At 42.9% G+C, this 18,715-nt stretch overlaps 6 protein-coding genes across 7 annotated transcripts; 3 read left to right on the plus strand and 3 right to left on the minus strand.

Annotated features, from left to right (window-relative positions):
* Window positions 1–454: 454 nt before the first annotated feature.
* LOC108136377 lies at window positions 455–2,013 on the minus strand. The gene is made up of 2 exons (XM_017257490.2): window positions 1,592–2,013; window positions 455–1,530 (listed from the first exon to the last, which is right to left on the minus strand). Exons 1-2 carry the CDS (start codon window positions 1,922–1,924, stop codon window positions 958–960), a joined length of 906 nt encoding a protein of 301 aa, XP_017112979.1. The 5' UTR covers window positions 1,925–2,013; the 3' UTR covers window positions 455–957.
* A 484-nt stretch (window positions 2,014–2,497) lies between these two features.
* LOC108136480 (ATP-binding cassette sub-family F member 2) lies at window positions 2,498–8,004 on the plus strand. Its single transcript, XM_017257694.2, has 5 exons — window positions 2,498–2,765; window positions 4,360–5,028; window positions 5,099–5,604; window positions 5,681–6,217; window positions 6,597–8,004. Exons 2-5 carry the CDS (start codon window positions 4,368–4,370, stop codon window positions 6,726–6,728), a joined length of 1,836 nt encoding a protein of 611 aa, XP_017113183.1. The 5' UTR covers window positions 2,498–2,765; window positions 4,360–4,367; the 3' UTR covers window positions 6,729–8,004.
* A 165-nt stretch (window positions 8,005–8,169) lies between these two features.
* Window positions 8,170–10,279, minus strand: LOC108136481. The gene is made up of 2 exons (XM_017257695.2): window positions 9,928–10,279; window positions 8,170–9,300 (listed from the first exon to the last, which is right to left on the minus strand). The coding sequence occupies exons 1-2, from the start codon at window positions 10,134–10,136 to the stop codon at window positions 8,442–8,444; spliced, it is 1,068 nt and encodes a 355-aa protein (XP_017113184.1). The 5' UTR covers window positions 10,137–10,279; the 3' UTR covers window positions 8,170–8,441.
* Window positions 10,280–10,646: 367 nt separating this feature from the next.
* On the plus strand, window positions 10,647–13,348 carry LOC108136482 (CDP-diacylglycerol--inositol 3-phosphatidyltransferase). The gene is made up of 5 exons (XM_017257696.2): window positions 10,647–10,861; window positions 11,140–11,274; window positions 12,009–12,162; window positions 12,237–12,388; window positions 12,484–13,348. Exons 1-5 carry the CDS (start codon window positions 10,810–10,812, stop codon window positions 12,663–12,665), a joined length of 675 nt encoding a protein of 224 aa, XP_017113185.1. The 5' UTR covers window positions 10,647–10,809; the 3' UTR covers window positions 12,666–13,348.
* A 123-nt stretch (window positions 13,349–13,471) lies between these two features.
* On the plus strand, window positions 13,472–14,835 carry LOC108136483 (mitochondrial inner membrane protease subunit 1). The gene is made up of 2 exons (XM_017257697.1): window positions 13,472–13,736; window positions 14,047–14,835. The coding sequence occupies exons 1-2, from the start codon at window positions 13,638–13,640 to the stop codon at window positions 14,464–14,466; spliced, it is 519 nt and encodes a 172-aa protein (XP_017113186.1). The 5' UTR covers window positions 13,472–13,637; the 3' UTR covers window positions 14,467–14,835.
* A 708-nt stretch (window positions 14,836–15,543) lies between these two features.
* LOC108136648 (nudix hydrolase 8) lies at window positions 15,544–18,269 on the minus strand. 2 transcript variants are annotated; one of them, XM_017257970.1, is made up of 4 exons: window positions 18,120–18,269; window positions 17,018–17,379; window positions 16,828–16,949; window positions 15,544–16,390 (listed from the first exon to the last, which is right to left on the minus strand). In XM_017257970.1, the coding sequence occupies exons 2-4, from the start codon at window positions 17,194–17,196 to the stop codon at window positions 15,687–15,689; spliced, it is 1,005 nt and encodes a 334-aa protein (XP_017113459.1). In that variant the 5' UTR covers window positions 17,197–17,379; window positions 18,120–18,269; the 3' UTR covers window positions 15,544–15,686. The 2 variants fall into 2 exon arrangements, with proteins under 2 accessions (XP_017113459.1, XP_017113460.1); XM_017257971.2 differs by lacking the exon at window positions 18,120–18,269 and adding an exon at window positions 17,437–17,555.
* Window positions 18,270–18,715: the final 446 nt, after the last annotated feature.

Raw genomic sequence — 18,715 nt, forward strand, 5'->3', positions numbered from 1 at the left:
TCGATAGTTTCTGTTATGTTTTATATTTATTTGCAAACAATGGGTGCAAAAACTATTTGAATTTTTGTGAGGTAATAACAAAAAAAATAAAACTGTAAAGAAATCTAAGTTGTAAGTCATAGCCTTGTGATTCAAGCAAAAATAGCTTTGCTTGTAGAAATAGTTTCTATATCGGTGGTACCAATAACTTTAATCTTTATTACAACAGCTAAATTTAAAAATTAAGAAAGTTTGAAATATATCGATTTGTCTTCTAATTTAATGCTATCGGGACTTAAAAATATCGATATCCTGTTTTGACCCTTTTATTTTTAGTACACTTATTTAGTACACTTTATTTTTAGTACATTTTCGGCTTAATTGGTCAAATCAATTTAGTCATTTTAAAAATGTCTATTTCAATACCAGATTAAGCTTTAAGCAATTGACGTTTTTTTTATTATTCACATGAACTTGAGAATTCCTATCATTTAAAAGATTAAGTTTAAATATTGCTTATTTTATTTTTAATGGCTTACATTTTTGAAAACGGATATTTACAATTGTATTTTATTTATCCAGAGGTTCTAAGCTATTTAAAGAGTTATTTTTCTGATGTCCAGATCTTGCTAAGTTAAAATATAGTACACAGTTTTAAGCCTCGAACAATTTTGCTTTACAATTTTTAACGTTCTTACATTTTGAAAGATTTTCATTTGGAGTCACCACAATTTGATCCACTGCGGTTTTTGCTTACAAGGTACATATATATTTTTGTAAAGGTATATTTACATGTTAAACTTAATCGTCAAAAATTGGAATAAACTTACCTACCAACACTGAAGGACAAACAAGTTGGATATAACCCTGGGAAATGGGCTTATCCAGAGCTTCGTGGCTTTTGTAACCGGGATACATCCAGAGCTGAGCACAAGGACCTCATAAACAAACTATTTGGCTTAGATCTAGGCTTAAGGATTAAAAGGTATGCTGGAGCTGCGTACTATTGACCTCGGTGCTCTGAAATTGTCCTGTTTCCGCCTCGAACAGCACCTGCTGGATGCGCAACTTAGCCACGGACCGGGAATACGAGTCCGTGATGGTGCGCAACTGGGAGGCGATGCTCTGGCCGAAGATCATCAGTTCATCATCGCCGGCGGAGTCCAGCCCTGTGTTGTACTTTAGTTTTCGCTGTGCCGGCGTTGTCGGCAGCTGCTGGGGATGACCCTGATGATGATGATGCTGCTGCTGCTGCTGCTGCTGTTGCTGCTGGTCCACCAAACAGAGCGAGGAATCATCGATAATTAGTTCGGCTTTGCCGCCACGAGCGTTTTCCGTGGGCATGGAAATGATGCAGGTGCTGCCCGTCGGTTTGCCATGGTCCGGAGGACATTCCTCCCCCTCGTCATTCTGCTCTTCGTCCTCCTCCTCCAGCGCATCCTCGCTCATGCTGATATCCGCGGCGGCTGTGAAAAGCAGTTTGCTCGAGGGCACCAGCGACTCCTCCGCTTTAACCGGCGTTTGGGGGGCACCAGCATGTTTGTTCTTTGACTGCCGGAGGGTTACAGTACACATTGAACCATGAGAACCAAAATAGACCAAAAAATCTCACCCTTTTGCAGTGCGAGAGCGAAACGGTGCGCAGGAAGGAGTCGGCCAACTTGAACCAGAACAACTTGGGCTCGTAGCTCCTGCCCAGCTCCTTTTCGCGCATCCAGATGCGAAGCTCCTTGGAGTAGACGGTGCGCACGCTCTTGATCTTCAGCTTGATATCCACCACGGTCAACTGGGGTATCTTCAGGGCCCTGATTATCGCCTCGTAGGCTTCTTCCCGGGACACCCGATTCTTGTAGGTGTCCAGCAGCGAGTTGTAAAGGCACGGCTGGCGACGGTACGCCTCCAGGAACTCCGTGATCGGGATCTTGGTGTCGCTCAGCTTCGACATGGCCTACAAACGGCCTTTTTGCGCTCTTGCCCACTCAAAATAAATCGCCAATAAACAAACACAACTTTTGTTTACCCCCGTTTAGTGTGGCCAGCCGGTGAATACACACATAGTGTAGTGCCCAACTCTGCCGATATATCGTATTAATCTATAGGCTTTAGTTCAATTCAAAAACTAAGTTTTTGAAGATTTTTGATTTAGTTTATTTAATCACTTAATTGTTAACGTCTACTTATAAAGCTCTGAGAAGTTGCTAAATACTTAAACTAAATTTGTCAATATTTTTTAGAGTGAGTGATTTTAAAATGAAATTACGTACTGCTCTAGGTTAATATATATATCTGTTTTAAAATATTAAATATATATTTTGATAAATATTATAAGGTGCTGATAGGGAGTGCGAAATTAATACAATTTATATTTGGCAGTCACAAACTAGCACCGATTGTATCGGCTGCCTTGCCATCTCTTGGCCAGTGTGCCCGTTGGCTCAGTGTGACCCTGCCTCATTGGCACCCGAATCCTCTCCCGCTCCGTCCGTTCCGCGCAAAACGCCACCGCCACCACGTGGAGCCTTTCTCCTGTTCTGTTCCGTTCAGTCGTCTCTCTCTTTTTCTACCGAAAACGGTAACAGGCAGCAGGCACTTTTCAGCAGCTGCTCCGTGCGTGCGTGTGTGTGTGCGATCCGACCGATCTGTTCCGTTACGTTCCGTTACCGCTACCGCTACCGCTACCCTCCGCGAGCTGCAGGCGTCCTTGCACATTGTTTAATTATAGGACAACTACAACTCCTTCGCGCGACACTTTCCCGTTCTTAATTACTAGCCAAGTCCACACCAAGGTGAGTAATTGCACACTGTCATCGTCATCTCGCCGTGGAAAATTCAATAATGTGCGCAGCGCAACACACATGCAATTCCCCGTTTCTGCGAATGTGCAAATGTGCCTTACCCTGTCTGTGTGTTGGTGTTTCTGTGTGTGCGTGTTGTAACATCAGTCAAGTGTGTGCGAGGGAGAGGGGCGAGGGGGTGGCAGATCGTGCGCTTCAGTTTTTCCGCCTTTTCATACAGTTTCCCGCTGCCATTATACAGAGGAAGCGTTACCAGGGTGTCTCACTATGAGCCAGTGAATCATTCATCCATTCAGACCATCCCGGCCAGAGGCGGAAGAAGCAGAAGTATGCCCCTCGGCAACAGAGAAAGAGAGAGAGAGGGAGTGTGTGTGTGGGAGAGGGAGGAGGAGAGCGGCACAGTGGAGCGCAGCCAGCACAGTGGAAATTTTTGAGTTTTTGCTGACGCTGTCTAATTTTAAAATTGAGTTCAGATTTTTGTTGAAACAGTTGGCAACACGCTGCGTGTGCATGTGGGAGGGAGAGAGATTCTGCAATCCAGTCAGGTGGCCTTGAACGTGATCCTGGTTCTCTTGGGCAGTGCTGCCCATCGATATAAAGGCGGCAAAGGGCTAAAAACAGTGCTGCCCAATAAAATAACGAATTTGCTAACTTGACCTAAAATTTAAGTTTTGGTAAACATACTTGGGGCAATAAAAAATGTAAATGCATAGTTTTCAGTCTACTTGAGGAATATAATAATTTGCGAAATTTATAAAATATTAGGCTTATTTAAATAACGCATAAGGGTCTTTTACAAAAGTCATTGTGGTGGCAACAACTTTGTGTTTACAAAACTAATAATTTCAATCGATTTTTAGCACTTGCCAATGAATTTTTAAAAGAGTTTATTAAGTTTGAAGGGCAGCTAAATTGCTTTTTCCACAAACTGACAAAATCACATGCCAAAGGTTTTAGTATACCCTGGATCAGCCAACATTAAGGGTCTTTTAAGTGTTCGATTATATATGTTTTGGAAATTTTTGGAGCGTGCTGCAACATGTGTTTTTGATTATCCAAAGCAAATATAGAGAAACTTTTTCTAGTTCGATATAACAAGACAACAGCTTAGATCGGCAATACTTAATCGTTCTAGACACTGGGTTCTTTTGTTTTAATCTCTAAAAGGTAATCGGTAGCGAATAGGAAAAAAAGAACGATAGTGTCTGGCTTTTGTAGATAAGGAAACCACAACATAACTTGGAAACTGTTCCGGTTCTACGACCTTGTAGAATCTCCAACCCTTTTCAGTCACTAGCTCTTAAAATTACCATTTTTAATTTATTTATTTTATATTGCTGTTTAGTAAACTGGCACTTTTTAGTTTAGTCAAATTTTTTTTTAAGTTCCTCCTATAGTTCGATATTTGTAAGCCAAAAATTTAAAAAGTCTGTAGCTCAGATTGCTGTCATTATGCCTACAAACGAGTGTACAAATCACAGAATATCGAAAACCTTTGGCAAAGCAAGACAGAAATAAAATCTTTAAAAGAGAACAAAATACCAGTGAAGTAATAAGATTTGATTTAAACTTAAACCACTTTCAGCCGCAAGCATGTCATCCGCCGCCAAGAAACGCGACGCGCAGAAGAAGAAGGATGCACGGAACAAGAAGATCCAACAGATACCCTCCACGAAGAAGGCCAATGGCCAGCCGGAGCGCGAACTGACCGAGGAGGAGAAGCTGTGCGCCAAGCTGGAGGAGGAGGCCCGGATCAGTGCGGAGGCCCGATCCTGCACCGGATCGCTGGCGGTGCATCCGCGATCCCGCGACGTCAAGATCGCCAACTTCTCGATCACGTTCTTTGGCTCCGAGCTGCTGCAGGACACCATGCTGGAGTTGAACTGCGGACGTCGCTACGGCCTAATTGGCCTCAACGGATGCGGCAAGTCCTCGCTGCTGGCCGTCCTCGGTGGCCGTGAGGTGCCCATACCGCCGCACATCGACATCTTCCATTTGACGCGCGAAATTCCGGCCAGTTCGAAGAGTGCGCTGCAGTGCGTCATGGAGGTGGACGAGGAGCGCATCAAGCTGGAGAAACTGGCCGAGGAGCTGGCCATGAGCGAGGAGGACGATGCCCAGGAGCAGCTGATCGACATTTACGAGCGCCTGGACGACATGTCCGCCGATCTGGCAGAGGTCAAGGCGGCCCGCATCCTACACGGTCTTGGTTTCGACAAGGCCATGCAACAGAAACAGGCCAAGGACTTTTCAGGTGGGTAAATCACTAATTGATCTAAACCAATCATCCCTAAAACACACATAACACACATTGTTCATTTCAGGTGGCTGGCGCATGCGTATCGCCTTGGCACGCGCCCTGTTTGTGAAGCCCCATCTGCTGCTGCTGGACGAGCCGACGAATCACTTGGATCTGGACGCTTGCGTGTGGCTGGAGGAGGAGCTGAAGACATACAAGCGCATCCTGGTGCTCATCTCGCACTCGCAGGATTTCCTCAACGGCGTCTGCACGAACATCATCCATCACACGAGCAAGCGGCTCAAGTACTACACGGGCAACTACGAGGCCTTTGTGCGCACACGCATGGAGCTGCTGGAGAACCAGATGAAGCAGTACAACTGGGAGCAGGACCAGATATCGCACATGAAGAACTACATTGCCCGCTTCGGTCACGGCTCGGCCAAGTTGGCGCGGCAGGCGCAGTCCAAGGAGAAGACGCTGGCCAAGATGGTGGCCCAGGGCCTCACCGAGAAGGTGTCGGACGACAAGGTGCTCAACTTCTACTTCCCATCGTGCGGGAAGGTGCCGCCGCCGGTGATCATGGTGCAGGTTAGTAAATCTCTGCATTCTCTCTATTGTCCATCAAGTTTCACTAAACCAATTCATATATCTTATCTTGTCGTAGAACGTTAATTTCCGATACAACGATGAAACGCCATGGATCTACAAGAATCTAGAGTTCGGCATCGATCTGGACACACGTCTCGCTTTGGTGGGACCCAACGGAGCCGGCAAGTCCACGCTGCTGAAGCTGCTGTACGGCGATCTGGTGCCCACCTCCGGCATGATCCGCAAGAACTCGCATCTGCGCATCGCTCGCTACCACCAGCATCTGCACGAGCTACTGGACCTGGACGTCAGTCCGCTGGAGTACATGATGCACGCCTTCCCCGACGTCAAGGAGAAGGAGGAGATGCGCAAGATCATCGGTCGCTACGGTCTCACTGGCCGCCAGCAGGTCTGTCCCATCCGCCAGCTGTCCGATGGCCAGCGGTGTCGCGTGGTCTTCGCCTGGCTGGCCTGGCAGGTGCCGCACCTTCTGCTGCTGGACGAGCCCACCAATCACTTGGACATGGAGACCATCGACGCGCTCGCCGATGCGATCAACGATTTCGATGGCGGCATGGTGCTAGTTAGTCACGATTTCCGTCTGATTAATCAGGTAAGCGAATTCATTTAATACATGTATCTATATTTTTGTTACTTTTCCCTTTGTTTCACAAAGAAAAATACTTTGTTTTCGATTTGTAAAACATTTTTTTATGAGGATTTAATTGCAAGTTTTCCAGTTTGATTTGCTCAAGCAAAACCATTTTATTGTATTGTATATAAATCTAAGAACAAATATAGAAACAAAGAAACTATTAATTTTTATTAGATAGTTTAAACCCATTTCAGAGTTTTTGCCAATAAAATCGATTAAATTTTAAACAACTATATTTTTTCGTTTAAAAATTACTTGACTATGTGAACAAAATTATAACTAGTTAAATTTAATGTTAATGTTAACTTGTTGCTAATCACTTTTCATTTGTTTCCAGGTGGCTGAGGAGATTTGGGTGTGCGAGAAGGAGACGGTGACCAAGTGGAAGGGCGGCATCCTGGACTACAAGGATCATCTCAAGAACAAGATCACCTCCGAGAACGAGAGGAAGGCCAAGGCGGGAAAGTAGATGCTATCCGGTAGAGGCCAACGCCCACACACCCGCACACACACAGTCGCGCACCCAGAGCCCCACACTCCATAAGTCCCACACCCCACCACCCACAAACCCACAAAGCCACAAAGCCACAAGGACATTCAGGCCACGATCCCTTCTCTTCAATAGGCGGCGGACGATGTCCGGATACTGGGCTGCCCCCTCGCTCGCTCGCTCGCTATGATTGATCCTCTGCGAAATTAGTCTTGAGTTTACAGTACGCTACAACCAAGTCATGTTTAAACAGCAATCCGATCTGCAAAAAACAGTCAACAACAAAACTAAAACACCCAATCCAATCAATCCAATTCAATCAACACAACACACAACCGTTGAGAACTCAACAAGAATACACAAATCTTAGCTGAATTTTTTTCTTTTTATGTGTCGAATTAAACTAAATAAAATTATAAATATATAAGTATAAAGTGGACAACAACAACAACAACAACAACAAGAACAACAGCAATAAGAACCAGGAACTAAAACTTATAAATACAAACCAACAACCAACTACAAAACTGCTTGTGATCTTGCGCTTATGTAATTTCGTTTAATTCTTCGCTAGGTTTCATATAAACATATATATATAAAGAAATATATTTTATTTTTTTGTAATTTATTTACGCCTTAACTATATATATATTTACACATTAAACAATTAAAACTACAATAACAAAAGCATGTAATTAAAGTTCTGAATAAGCAAGAGTCGAACCAAAATGTGTGTGAGAAACGATGTTAAACTGCCCTCCCAAATCCGAACCGTGATTTTGTTGCCCGCGGATTCGACAAAGACAGCGTTTGCTTGGCGATTCAAATAATCGATTCAAATTAAAATTAGAAAACCAAAATACAAAATGCAAAAAACAAAACACAGGCATAGAATGGATTAATGGGTATTACGTGAAACATACATATACATATATGAAAATTTACAAATTACATAAACAACAACAAAAAAAAACAGATATTATAGGTTATTTAACAAATTGAATTTGTAAACTCCAGCGAAAAAAAAAAAACAAAACGTTTTGTATGCAAAAAAAAAACTAAAACAAAAACAGAAACACAAAAATACGAAATAGATTCAATGGGATATATAGATATCTAAACGATTTAAAGCTGAAAATCAGTTGTGGCAGCCGAAATGTATCGTATTAATTAGCTAACTTAATTGAGAAATTGCTAAGATAAAAAAAAAGAGTTGCTTGACAAGGTAAATAAACAAATTAAATGACCAAATTAACGGAAATGATGTCATGACTCACTTGTTGCAAAGGAAAAACTCTTCAGGGTAATTTTAGTTTGGGTGTTTTTTGAATTTTGTTTACTTTACTTATACCCACATACCATACCATCTTTTTGAAATGGGAAATCGAAATCGAAATCAAACTATAAACTACAAATCATGTTAATCTCCATTTGTATTCCTTTATTTATTGTACAGTTCTCAAGTGTGTTTGTTTAAATGTTATTATTACATTTCCATTGCGTTGCGCACCGCCTCTTTGTTGCTGCATATTCACCTGGTCTTTCGTATTTCGTTTTTCATTTTATTAATGTTTTATATGCGTGTAGGCACGTTTCAAAGGTTAGTTGGTAGACTTGGTTACACTTAAGCGATAGTTACATGTGCTAATCAGTGGCAATGCACTGCACACGGCATAGTCTGGAACAGATAATCTAGTAGCTCCTGGCCAGTTCCGCATGCATGACCCGGAGCAGCTGCCTCTCCACGCCGCTCAGTGCACCGAATTCCGTGGCAAAGTCGCTCAGCAGGTGCTTCAGGTCGCACATCTTGCGCTCCACCCAGGCGCACGTGATCTCGGCCAGCGCATACTGCTGCTGCTCCGGCACAAACACACCCGGTCGCTCCACGGATCCGCCATCGTTAGCCGAGCACGGTCGCGCCTCGAACTGGGCCAGATTGTAGTAGTACTCGATCAGCTTGATGTGGGCGGGTGACTGACGCGCTGGCGGCAGATTCAAATGGACCAGAAGCAGCAGACGCAGTACCTCCACGCGCCGCAACAGATCCCCGTACATGCGAGTCCCCCTCCGCTCGTACACATTGTCCACAATGTCGTCGTAGTGCTGCAGGGCACTGCGAAAGTCCCCGCGCTGTCCACATTGCTCTGCACTCGACTCCAGGTCATGGATCTGGTGGGTGGGCGAGGCGAAGCTGCTGGTGCTGTCCAGCTGGCGCTGCAGCTGCTTCAGCTCCCGGAGAATGGCCGCCTTGAAGACGCATCCGTCCACCGCTCGCTCTGCGGCACGGTGGTAACAATGGAGGGCCCCCTCCCGGAATCCCGTGTGCCGGGTGCGCAGATGCAGCTGTCCGCACTCATTGTGCGCCCCCAAAAAGGATCTCGCCGCCCGCAAATATGCCTCCGATTCGCGCTGCGGTGCGCCGCCATAGGACTCGCACTTCGCGTAGCCAATGTGACACATGGCCGCGTACTGCAGGATGCCCGACTCCTCGAAGCTGTAGGCCAGGCGCTGGAAGTCCGCCTGCACGTCGCCCACGCTGGGCGCAAAGCGTCTGAGGATCGGAGAAGAAGTGGGTTATTAGTAAAGTTTTTAATGGGCGCTCAAGGACGGTCCCAAAGTGTAAGCAAATTCAACCTTTTTTGGCTATATTTTTAATGGTTACAAAATATTACAAAGAATACATATAATTGTATGAATATTTACAGATCTAATGGTGGATAATCTTAAATTACATCGGTATAATTTTCTATACTATTTTACAAGTTTATTCAACTGGATGATATGCCAATAAATAAGATAAGATTAAATAGAAAATTTGGATGCAAAGAAGAATTTTAGAATTTTGTATAATAATAATAACCTAAAAGATAAAAGATAATTGATTAAACAAATTTAACAAAATAAGTGAAATTATTTCTTACAAATCTTAAATTTGTTTAAAATTAAATTAGCCAAGTGTTTATGTTGTTTATTTATTTGTTTATTTGGCCAAGTGTGCAAAATAGAAGACTTTCGTTTCTATTGGAATTAACTTATCAATTGTACTTAAGCTACATATGTACATACTTGGGTGGGTACATCACCTACACCTACAACTGTTTTCCAGTCGTCCCCAAAGGTTAATCTCTGGGGGATCGGGATCTGTGGAAAAGGAATCCATCTATGTATAGCTACTCACTTGAAGAAACCGGCCCGCTCGAACTTCTTGATCTTGCTGGAGGCCCTTAGATATTGCTCGATCAGGTTTTTGGGATACTGCTCCAGTTGCTGTTGCTGCTGCTGCTGCTGCTGCTGCTGCTCCGGACCGGGAGTCGTCGATGATGATGATGATCCCACTCCGCTGGAAGATCCGCCGCCGACCAGAATGCCGCCGCGGAGTTTGTCCATGCTACAGCATGTGGGTCACCGCGCAGATTGTGTCGGTTCGCATTAATTGTGCATTTTTTTCGCTGTTTTTTTATTATTATTTTGTTTTATTATTTGTGGAATTCGTCATGGGCGGTGTGACCATGGCATGGACCGCGACCGCTGAGCAGAGGAATATACCAAATACGAATCGGTATTTAAAGTGAAATTCACACTAACGCACCATCTACATCAAACATTTCGCGGGAGATAGTTGCGCTATAAAAACAGATACATATATCAAAGTGTATATAAATACTCCAATTATATTCACATGAATGCCATAATACGGCTTGGCAAATTTAAAGAAATATACTTTTGTGAATAAAAACAACATTTAAAAAAATTCAATAACAAGTTCTTGGTGAAAAAGTATAAACATTGAAATGACAAACACATATTCCATTTCGCATTTTGGAGATGTGTGTCAGTGGAAACAGCCTTGGTATCTCCTACTCGGTATATTTTGGTATCTTCTTCAAAGTTTCGTGGTATCTTTTAAAGGTTGCACTGCATTCACACTAGATACAGCAAAATTGGTTCTTTCGGTTTTTTTTTGCTACACATAGCATTTAATTGGTTAAAAACAAACCGCCAAGAGATCGCGATTCGCGAAATAAACTTGAAACCGACAAGAAACCAGCAGACGTCCAAAATGGCCATTGCCGAGCATGACAACGTCTTCATTTTTGTGCCAAATTTGATTGGTGAGTTGTTGTGTTGTTGTTGTTGTTGTTGTTGTTGTTGTTGTTGTTGTTGTTGTTTTTGAAGATCCAGATTGGGGTAAACAAATCGCATGTTCGATTTATGCGGCGCAGTTCAAGTGTTTTGGGGTGTTCCCTAATTGGATTTATAGGGGATGTTTGGCAACCTGTGCAATGCAGGGCGCAAGTTCATCACCCACCACCCACCACCCACTGCCCCACTGCCAATGTCACCCCGACCCAGTCCGCGGCATACTAATGACATATTGACATTTTTCCAGGCTATGCCCGCATTATTCTGGCCCTGATCGCGTTCTGGTTCATGTCCACCAACTATGTGATCTCCGCCTGGTGTTATGTAACCTCCGCCCTGCTGGACGCCGTAGATGGACACGCCGCCCGGGCCTTTAACCAAAGTGAGCACCGATCTCCCCTCCCCCCTTGAAGTCCACAAGAAGACAGCACTAGCCATAGATATATGCACATATCTGTATCTGATTTGTTCGCGCACTTTGGCCGCAACACCTGTCTCCACAATGGTTATCTGCCGATATTTGATTTAAATGGCACGCCCAGTGAACCCAATATGGTCACGGCTGGCTAGCCAATCGATGGGTGACGTGAGCCCACAAAATGGACTGAATGCAGGGCTAATATTGCGAACTATAGTTGGCCAATATATATAGCTAACTATCCAATCTATACTGACTTTATTGCTAACGATCTTATCTATATTGGTAACTATTTTTCAAGGTAACTACTTGTTCAAGGCTAAGTAAGCCCTGCTTTCTGTCCGTTTTGTGGCACCACTAATCACTAAAAGGAAATTTGCTTGTAAACATTCTTAAAATGTGCTTAGAAGATCCGAGAACATATAAGCAATTGATGATATGGTAGTACAAAGCTGCCTTCACTTTCCAGATTACTCCAAATAATATGCCATTCCTTATTTTGAATAACTTTTGATAGCCCTTGTAATGAGGTGTTTTCCAAAGCTTTAATATACTTAGCCCTTTTGTTATTGCTTAGTCATCAGTCATAGTCATAGTCATAGTCCATGGTCATTTATAAGTCAGTACTTAATAGCTTAGGGAATGCGAGGCCAATATTTGATGATTGCCAAACCACCTGATTCTACTCCAACCTGCAGGCACTCGCTTTGGGGCCATGTTGGACCAGTTGACCGACCGCTGTGGCACCACCGGCCTGCTGGTCACCCTGGCCTACTTCTATCCCCGGTACATGTTCTGGTTCCAGCTGTCCATCGCCATCGACGTGGCCTGTCACTGGCTCTTCATGCAGACGTAAGTGGAACGCGTTGTCTGTACTGTGCTGCCGGTCAAGGTCTCTAAACTATTGTCTTTTGTTGTACCTGCAGGAGCGTTGTGGTTGGACGCAGCTCGCACAAGGTTAACGATAACTTTCTGATGCGGCTGTACTACCAGAAGGACATCCTCACCTTCATGTGCTGTGTCAATGAGCTGTTCTACGTGTGCTTGTACCTTTTGCATTTCACCTACGGTCCCCTGAGTGAGTATCCATATGCGTCGTCATTTGGACTCTGGCACCTAATCTAATCGGTATTTGCCATCCATCCATCCAACCAACCAACCAACCAATTGCAGTATTCGGCGCCTCGCTCTTCAAGATACTCGCCTTCCTGACGGGTCCCTTTGCCGTGCTCAAGGCCCTGATCTCGGTGATGCACGCCTATGTGGCGGGCGTCGATCTGGCCGCCGTGGATGTGCGCGAGCGACAGGAGAAGCGACAGAAATCGGAGCCGGTGGCCGGCAAGAAAGTGGAGTAACTCTGATCCGGAGCATGATCTTCCACGATCGCCAGTACTCTTAGCATAAAGTACTAAAGCGAAAACAACTCTAGATTCCAAGCAAAACAAAACACGAAAGTAAAACGGAAAGCGATCAGATTAAATAGTTTTGGGCATTAGGCAACCAAATAGGCCGTAGTATATTTTAAATTATTTTTATGCGCTATTGCAAGATTGTTGACTTTTATATTATATTTTTTAGTTAGACGGGTGACTGTGAGATCACCCGAAAAATTGTATTTAAATAATTTTTGAATTTAAATTGAAATTCAAGCGATTCGTTCCAGTCAGTAGCTGTTGCATATTTATTTTGCCTTTAGTTAAACGTAATTTACAATTTCTGTGACGCTTACACCCAATATATATATATATATATATATATTTTACATATATTCAGGCCAATATATGCATGAGTGTCTATTTCCAGGATTTATCTCATTGTGTACGTTTTTGGTTCGGCTAACGACCCTCACCCAGCAATTTTCTCAATGTAACTAATGTATTTCTAATCGTAAGTTAAAAGAATGTAATTGGAGACCTGCAAGAAATATATGAAAAATGGATGTTAGATGTATGTATGTGGGCATGTGCCAGGCCTGGTGGACTAAGTCAAAATTATTGATGAAAAGTAGAAATAAATATACGTGGTGTTATGTGCTAAATTGCTGTTTTCCTTGCTATTTTGGCCCCTCATTTTTGGCCTATTAAGTTTGAAATTTGCGCCCAAAAATGTATCGCTTTACTTGACAATATATACATATTTTTGCGGAAGCCCTCGCTTGCCGCTCAGCTGTTGACGCAGTGCAGCCCTGATTTTTACACAACAACATAAACATTCTCGGCCGGAGAAGGAGGAGCATTTTTGCGATACAAAAACAAATCTGCCGGAGCACGGCAGATGCTCTGATCACGGGCGGATGTGGAGCAGGAGCAGCCAAAACCGGTATCGCCATGAAGATCCTTTCCCGTCTGGGCAGCCTGGTGCGCTACACGGTCGCCTATGCGGCCATCACCCACTGCACCTTCGAGTACATCGGCGACTTCGTCCTGGTGAGTTTTCAGGGATCACACGTACTGTACCTGGGCACCGTTATGATCAGTGTTGTCACTCGGCCGGGTACCTAGGTGTGTACCTGAGTCATCTAGAATGGTGTACTTTGCTATGCTCATATGGCAACCGTTTTAAGTCAACTGTGCACCTATGTACCTTGGGTACTTTTGCTTAGATTTGGGTACAAAAGATTTTCAAGTACTGGTCTAGAATATTTAGGTATTTACTTTAAATAAAAATTTGATTATTTGATAATATTTATTTTACACATTTACAATACAATAGATGACCTAGTATCTCCATTTGCAGTGCAAAGGGCCCTCTATGGAACCCACTCTCTACTCGGACAACGTGCTGCTCACCGAGCGTCTGTCGAAGCACTGGCGAACCTACCAGCCCGGCGACATCATCATCGCCGTATCGCCCATCAATGCCGGCCAGTACATCTGCAAGCGGATCGTGGCCGTTTCCGGTGAACAGGTGCTCACCCAGAAGCCAATCCCCATCGAGGCGGAGTACAGCGTGACTAAGGACGGTGGTGGTGCCGCCGCCGACAAAAAGAAGCCCGTGATGACCAAGGACTATGTGCCGCGCGGATACGTTTGGATCGAGGGCGACAACAAGGGAAACAGCTCGGATTCGCGCTACTACGGACCCATCCCAGTGGGCCTCATCCGGAGTCGCGTGCTCTGTCGCATCTGGCCGATATCCGAGGCCACTGGTCTCTAGATTGGCTTGCCGTTAATGATTTAATCTAGGTTGACTCATCCCAGTCGGCTATTTTAATAGGAAATTCACTTGGACCCATTTTCTTGGAGATCCATTTCGCGAGAGGATTCGTCTCATTTGTGCGAATCTTTGGGTGTGATTGAAAATAAACTAGAAAAACATTTGAAAAACTGCCAGAACCATATTTATTCAATCATATTTAAATCTCCAACTTTGAAATTCAATGTAATGCCTTTAACATTCAATTCATTCTTCACCAAAAAAAATCATGAAACAAAGAATTCTGTAAATTAGTAAATTGGCACCTTGATATAGAAAGATTTAAATTGCTTTTAAAGAATGTAAATAAAAAATGCAAATAAAATGTAATTGTGATTATAAATATTAATTACGATTATTAATTACATATTACATTACATTCTATGCAGTGAATGTAATTAAAAGATATATGGAGGTTTTTTTTTACAATTCTGGAAAAATATTAAATTAGATAGCAAGTCTGGAAAAAAAATAGAATTTACCCAATATTCTGGTTTAAAATAATTAAAAACAAATAACTTTATAATTACTTTTTTAAAAAATTATTGTTTTTAAAAACATTTTTACTTAAACATACTCTATATAACACTGTATGGTTCCTAAATTAAAGCTACATACTAATTTTTAATCACATTCTCTTTGACTTTGTTATAATGAAAGAATTTTTGGCTTACAAAACCTACCTTTCTTATTGTCATCTCATCGGCAATGTCCGAGTTTGGTTAGGTTTGTTAAATACAGAATTTTTACTATTAGAGTGTTCGTTAAATTTAATTCTAGCGTTTAATTTCTTTTCTAAGCTCTGATACGAATTTTGCGGCTTAAAAACTGATAAAAAATTATCTTTATAGATCCGTTAAAAGTGAATTCATTAGGAACTTTTGTTTGCTTAAAAGTATTTTAAAAATATATGCTTACCTCTCAGGAACTTTAGATATAATCCCTTATTTCGCGTTTGAGTTTGTTTTTAAGGAAAAACAGGACGAAGGATCTAAGATGTATGAAATGTATCCAAAGCAAAAGTGATGTAAAGGTGAGTGATTTTTAAAACATATATACAAAATAGCGTTTATTTAACTAAATTATGAACATTTCAATGTGCTCTTGTGCTGCTTCTGGGTTGGAAAGGAAAAAGCTAAATAGGTATTGCACTATGAATTTGGCCACTTAACCTTCAAGTCTCACGAATTATTTTGATCCTGCTGCTGCTCCTTTTGCTCCCGCTCCACGTAATACAGGTTGTACTTCTTCTTGAGCACCTGGTGCACATCGTCGCGACAGGTGATGCTTAGTCCGCGCTTCTGGTAGTCCAAGAAGGTGCAGACGAACTGCCTGTTCGTCTCGTGCACGTGCGGATGCTGCAGATACTCCGCGATGGGCATCCACTGGAGGCGCGCTATCTCCCGCTCGCACCGCTTGAAGTCCAGATTGAGGGGCTTCAGGGCGACGACCACGTAGAGATCGGAGCAGCCGAAGGTGCCGCCGTGGGCATGCCGCAGAGTGACCACCGACCGAAACTCGGTCCGGATGCCCGTCTCCTCGGCCACCTCGCGCATCGCCGCATCGATGAGATTCTCCCGCGGCTCCACATAGCCGCCGGGTAGCTTCCAGCTGTTGGGTATCATCGCATACCGTTCGGAGACCACCAGGACTTCGTCCTGGTCGTTGATCACCAGCCCGCCCACGCCCACCAGCGTGTGGGCGTAGGTGGGCAGGTTGTTGGACTCTTGCTCCGGCAGCCAGCGGTACATGACCACCACTCCCGTCCGAGCGTGATGGAAATCGAAGCCGTTCTCCGCCAGAATGGGCACCCAATCGGCCTGCTCCTTGTATACCCGGAACCAAATGGCCCGATTCTTATTCGTCGTCCAAAAGTCCAGCGATTCTGAAATGTAATTAAATTAATAAAGGTCGAAATTAATTTCATTTTAAAATGTTTAAGAAATTTAATTTAATTTTAAATTTAAAAATTATAGTTTTTAAACTGATTAAGATACAAAGCCAGATTTTCTTGTGTTGTTATAAAACTGCCTTCGAAAGTACATATATGCATATAAATATGGGTTTAATTGTGGATTGATAAGGTTTTAATTAATTTTTGATAACAACAAAGTTTTACTTATTGGAAAATAAAAATGTAAAACAATTATCTCAGAACAAAATATTTGGAAATAAATTCTTAAACATAAACTTTTCAAACGATTACTATACAAAGCGGAATTTTTAGGGATTACAAAGCATATTTAGTTTCTCAAACATAAATAAATAATTGTACTCTTAACACTTACGAACACAATTTAGAAATGTATTTACTTTACTTACTCTGCAGTTTATCCCGGAAGCTGGATTTATCCACGTTCTCCTCGCGTCCATCAACTGTGACTCCGGCAAAGCGGTCCGTCAGACCGCGAAACACACCCTCCGGTATTTCCATGACTTTAGAGCTTTAGGGTGGATTATAAATCGCTTTTTAAAAACGTATTCAACTGGATATGTACACTGAAGTACTTACGCTGGGTATGCTCGTGTAAATGGACGCTGTGGCTGTTGCTGTTCCAGAACACTTGGTTGGATTTTATGGGCTGCCGTGGATGAGGGGCGATGTCTAGCGGTGCGGAGAAGCGTCCTCCATGAATTGAACGCCGGCAGGTTTAGAACGTTTCTGCGAGCCAGAAGACCTGGGGCCAACATTAAATATTCGCTCAATTCGACGGAAACGACGTGGATGGCGACGATGACGACGACGGCCGACTACGTTGGCGTCTCTAGCTCGGAACCGGGGAGATCTGGCAGCCCGGGAGTGGGCGTTACGGCTGTGACGGCTCTCTGTACCTGTATATTCCAATTCCGATGCGAAGCCAATCCCTGGGCATGCTGCGAGCGAGAAACGAGTCAAAGGGACAGGTGAGAAAGCCGCATGGCTCCAAATACCTATGCAAATCCGATGGGGCTGTGCCACTTAAGCAAGGGGGAGCAGCAGGTGGCCACTATCTCTCGCCGGCGCAAGATAAGCGATATGGTATGGTCGGTGTTACGCTCGTATTCGGATTTCTGCTCATGACATTTCGAATTTGGCGCTAACCTATCAGTATCCCAAACGTGCAACAGAGATGAGCCAAAAAATGTGACTGACATTAAAATAAGAACAATTGGGAAATGTAAAATGCACAATTTAAATGGCTATCAAAAATAGTTCTTATCTGAAATAACTAAGAGATGTAGCCTTTCAAATCGAATTACTCTATGTAATTTAATACAAAACGTAGTTCCCAGGGAAGTCAACCTTTTGAAGCGAACTTCTTAACCGGTTCGTGAAACTGTGACTTCTACCCAAAGTAACGGACCGTTACGGTCACAGTCACCATTCGTAGCTCATCTCTATCGCAACCTTGAGCGGCAACCCAAGGTGCGTGTGGGTGGCGGGTGTTTGTGGGGTCGTTTCAATTGTTTCCGCATGGGTTTTGTGTATGTTTATCAGCTGAGTGGCTGTTGTTATCAACGCGTCAGACAATTTATGCGCACTTTACATAACAAACAACGCCAAACACAGAAAATGCAGTCAAATCAAATGCTTTTTTTCTTTAAGCTATCAACAGCTTTGTTTTCAAACTTACTAGCAAACCCACTGGTTTAATGGTGTCACTGAGCGGATCTGTCCAGTTCCAGACCACTAATTAAATGATCCAGCCATGGACTTTGGCATAAACAAGCGAATAAAACAGCGCGCGATTTCAATTCTCTTCCACTTCCACCAGCACGTTAATTTCTAGGGATGGGAAACAAAAGTCAATCAGCTGATTCGGCAGTGGTGACACTTTGGCTTTTTTCCCTACAAAACAGCTGTTTTTCTATTTCCATAGCTATTTTATATTAAAAATATATAAATATAATAAATATAAAAATAAAATATAAAAAAATATAAGATTTTAAAATTTATCAGAAGCTATATTTTCACCTGGATACTATATTTTAAAATAAAAGAAATGCTTTTAAACAAAACACTAGCTATTCTTAGAGATGGGTAAACTATTTTGGTTAAACTTCCGTAAAGTGTGTAATTTGTTTGAATATTTGTAAACAATTTTATAATCATGAAATTATTCAATTGTTCTAGACAATGTAGAAAGGCACATTAATATATAAATTTGATTATAAATTGCTATAAACAGGATACAGCTTGAAGGTATATATCCAAACGATTGTTTTAACG

Source organism: Drosophila elegans, unplaced genomic scaffold, assembly GCF_018152505.1.
Source record: "Drosophila elegans isolate 14027-0461.03 unplaced genomic scaffold, ASM1815250v1 contig_149, whole genome shotgun sequence".
Lineage (NCBI taxonomy): Eukaryota > Metazoa > Arthropoda > Insecta > Diptera > Drosophilidae > Drosophila > Drosophila elegans.

Coding starts and splice junctions, on each gene's coding strand:
- LOC108136377 (XM_017257490.2), bottom strand. CDS start 1,924: ATGTCGAAGCTGAGCGACACCAAGATCCCGATCACGGAGTTCCTGGAG. Junction 1,531..1,591: donor CGCTCTCGCACTGCAAAAGG/GTGAGATTTTTT, acceptor ACCCTCCGGCAG/TCAAAGAACAAACATGCTGG.
- LOC108136480 (XM_017257694.2), top strand. CDS start 4,368: ATGTCATCCGCCGCCAAGAAACGCGACGCGCAGAAGAAGAAGGATGCA. Junction 5,605..5,680: donor CGCCGGTGATCATGGTGCAG/GTTAGTAAATCT, acceptor ATCTTGTCGTAG/AACGTTAATTTCCGATACAA. Junction 6,218..6,596: donor ATTTCCGTCTGATTAATCAG/GTAAGCGAATTC, acceptor ATTTGTTTCCAG/GTGGCTGAGGAGATTTGGGT.
- LOC108136481 (XM_017257695.2), bottom strand. CDS start 10,136: ATGGACAAACTCCGCGGCGGCATTCTGGTCGGCGGCGGATCTTCCAGC. Junction 9,301..9,927: donor GAGCGGGCCGGTTTCTTCAA/GTGAGTAGCTAT, acceptor TCCGATCCTCAG/ACGCTTTGCGCCCAGCGTGG.
- LOC108136482 (XM_017257696.2), top strand. CDS start 10,810: ATGGCCATTGCCGAGCATGACAACGTCTTCATTTTTGTGCCAAATTTG. Junction 11,275..12,008: donor CGCCCGGGCCTTTAACCAAA/GTGAGCACCGAT, acceptor TCCAACCTGCAG/GCACTCGCTTTGGGGCCATG. Junction 12,389..12,483: donor TTTCACCTACGGTCCCCTGA/GTGAGTATCCAT, acceptor AACCAATTGCAG/TATTCGGCGCCTCGCTCTTC.
- LOC108136483 (XM_017257697.1), top strand. CDS start 13,638: ATGAAGATCCTTTCCCGTCTGGGCAGCCTGGTGCGCTACACGGTCGCC. Junction 13,737..14,046: donor ACATCGGCGACTTCGTCCTG/GTGAGTTTTCAG, acceptor CTCCATTTGCAG/TGCAAAGGGCCCTCTATGGA.
- LOC108136648 (XM_017257970.1), bottom strand. CDS start 17,196: ATGTTGGCCCCAGGTCTTCTGGCTCGCAGAAACGTTCTAAACCTGCCG. Junction 16,950..17,017: donor TTTACACGAGCATACCCAGC/GTAAGTACTTCA, acceptor TCCACCCTAAAG/CTCTAAAGTCATGGAAATAC. Junction 16,391..16,827: donor CTTCCGGGATAAACTGCAGA/GTAAGTAAAGTA, acceptor ATTACATTTCAG/AATCGCTGGACTTTTGGACG.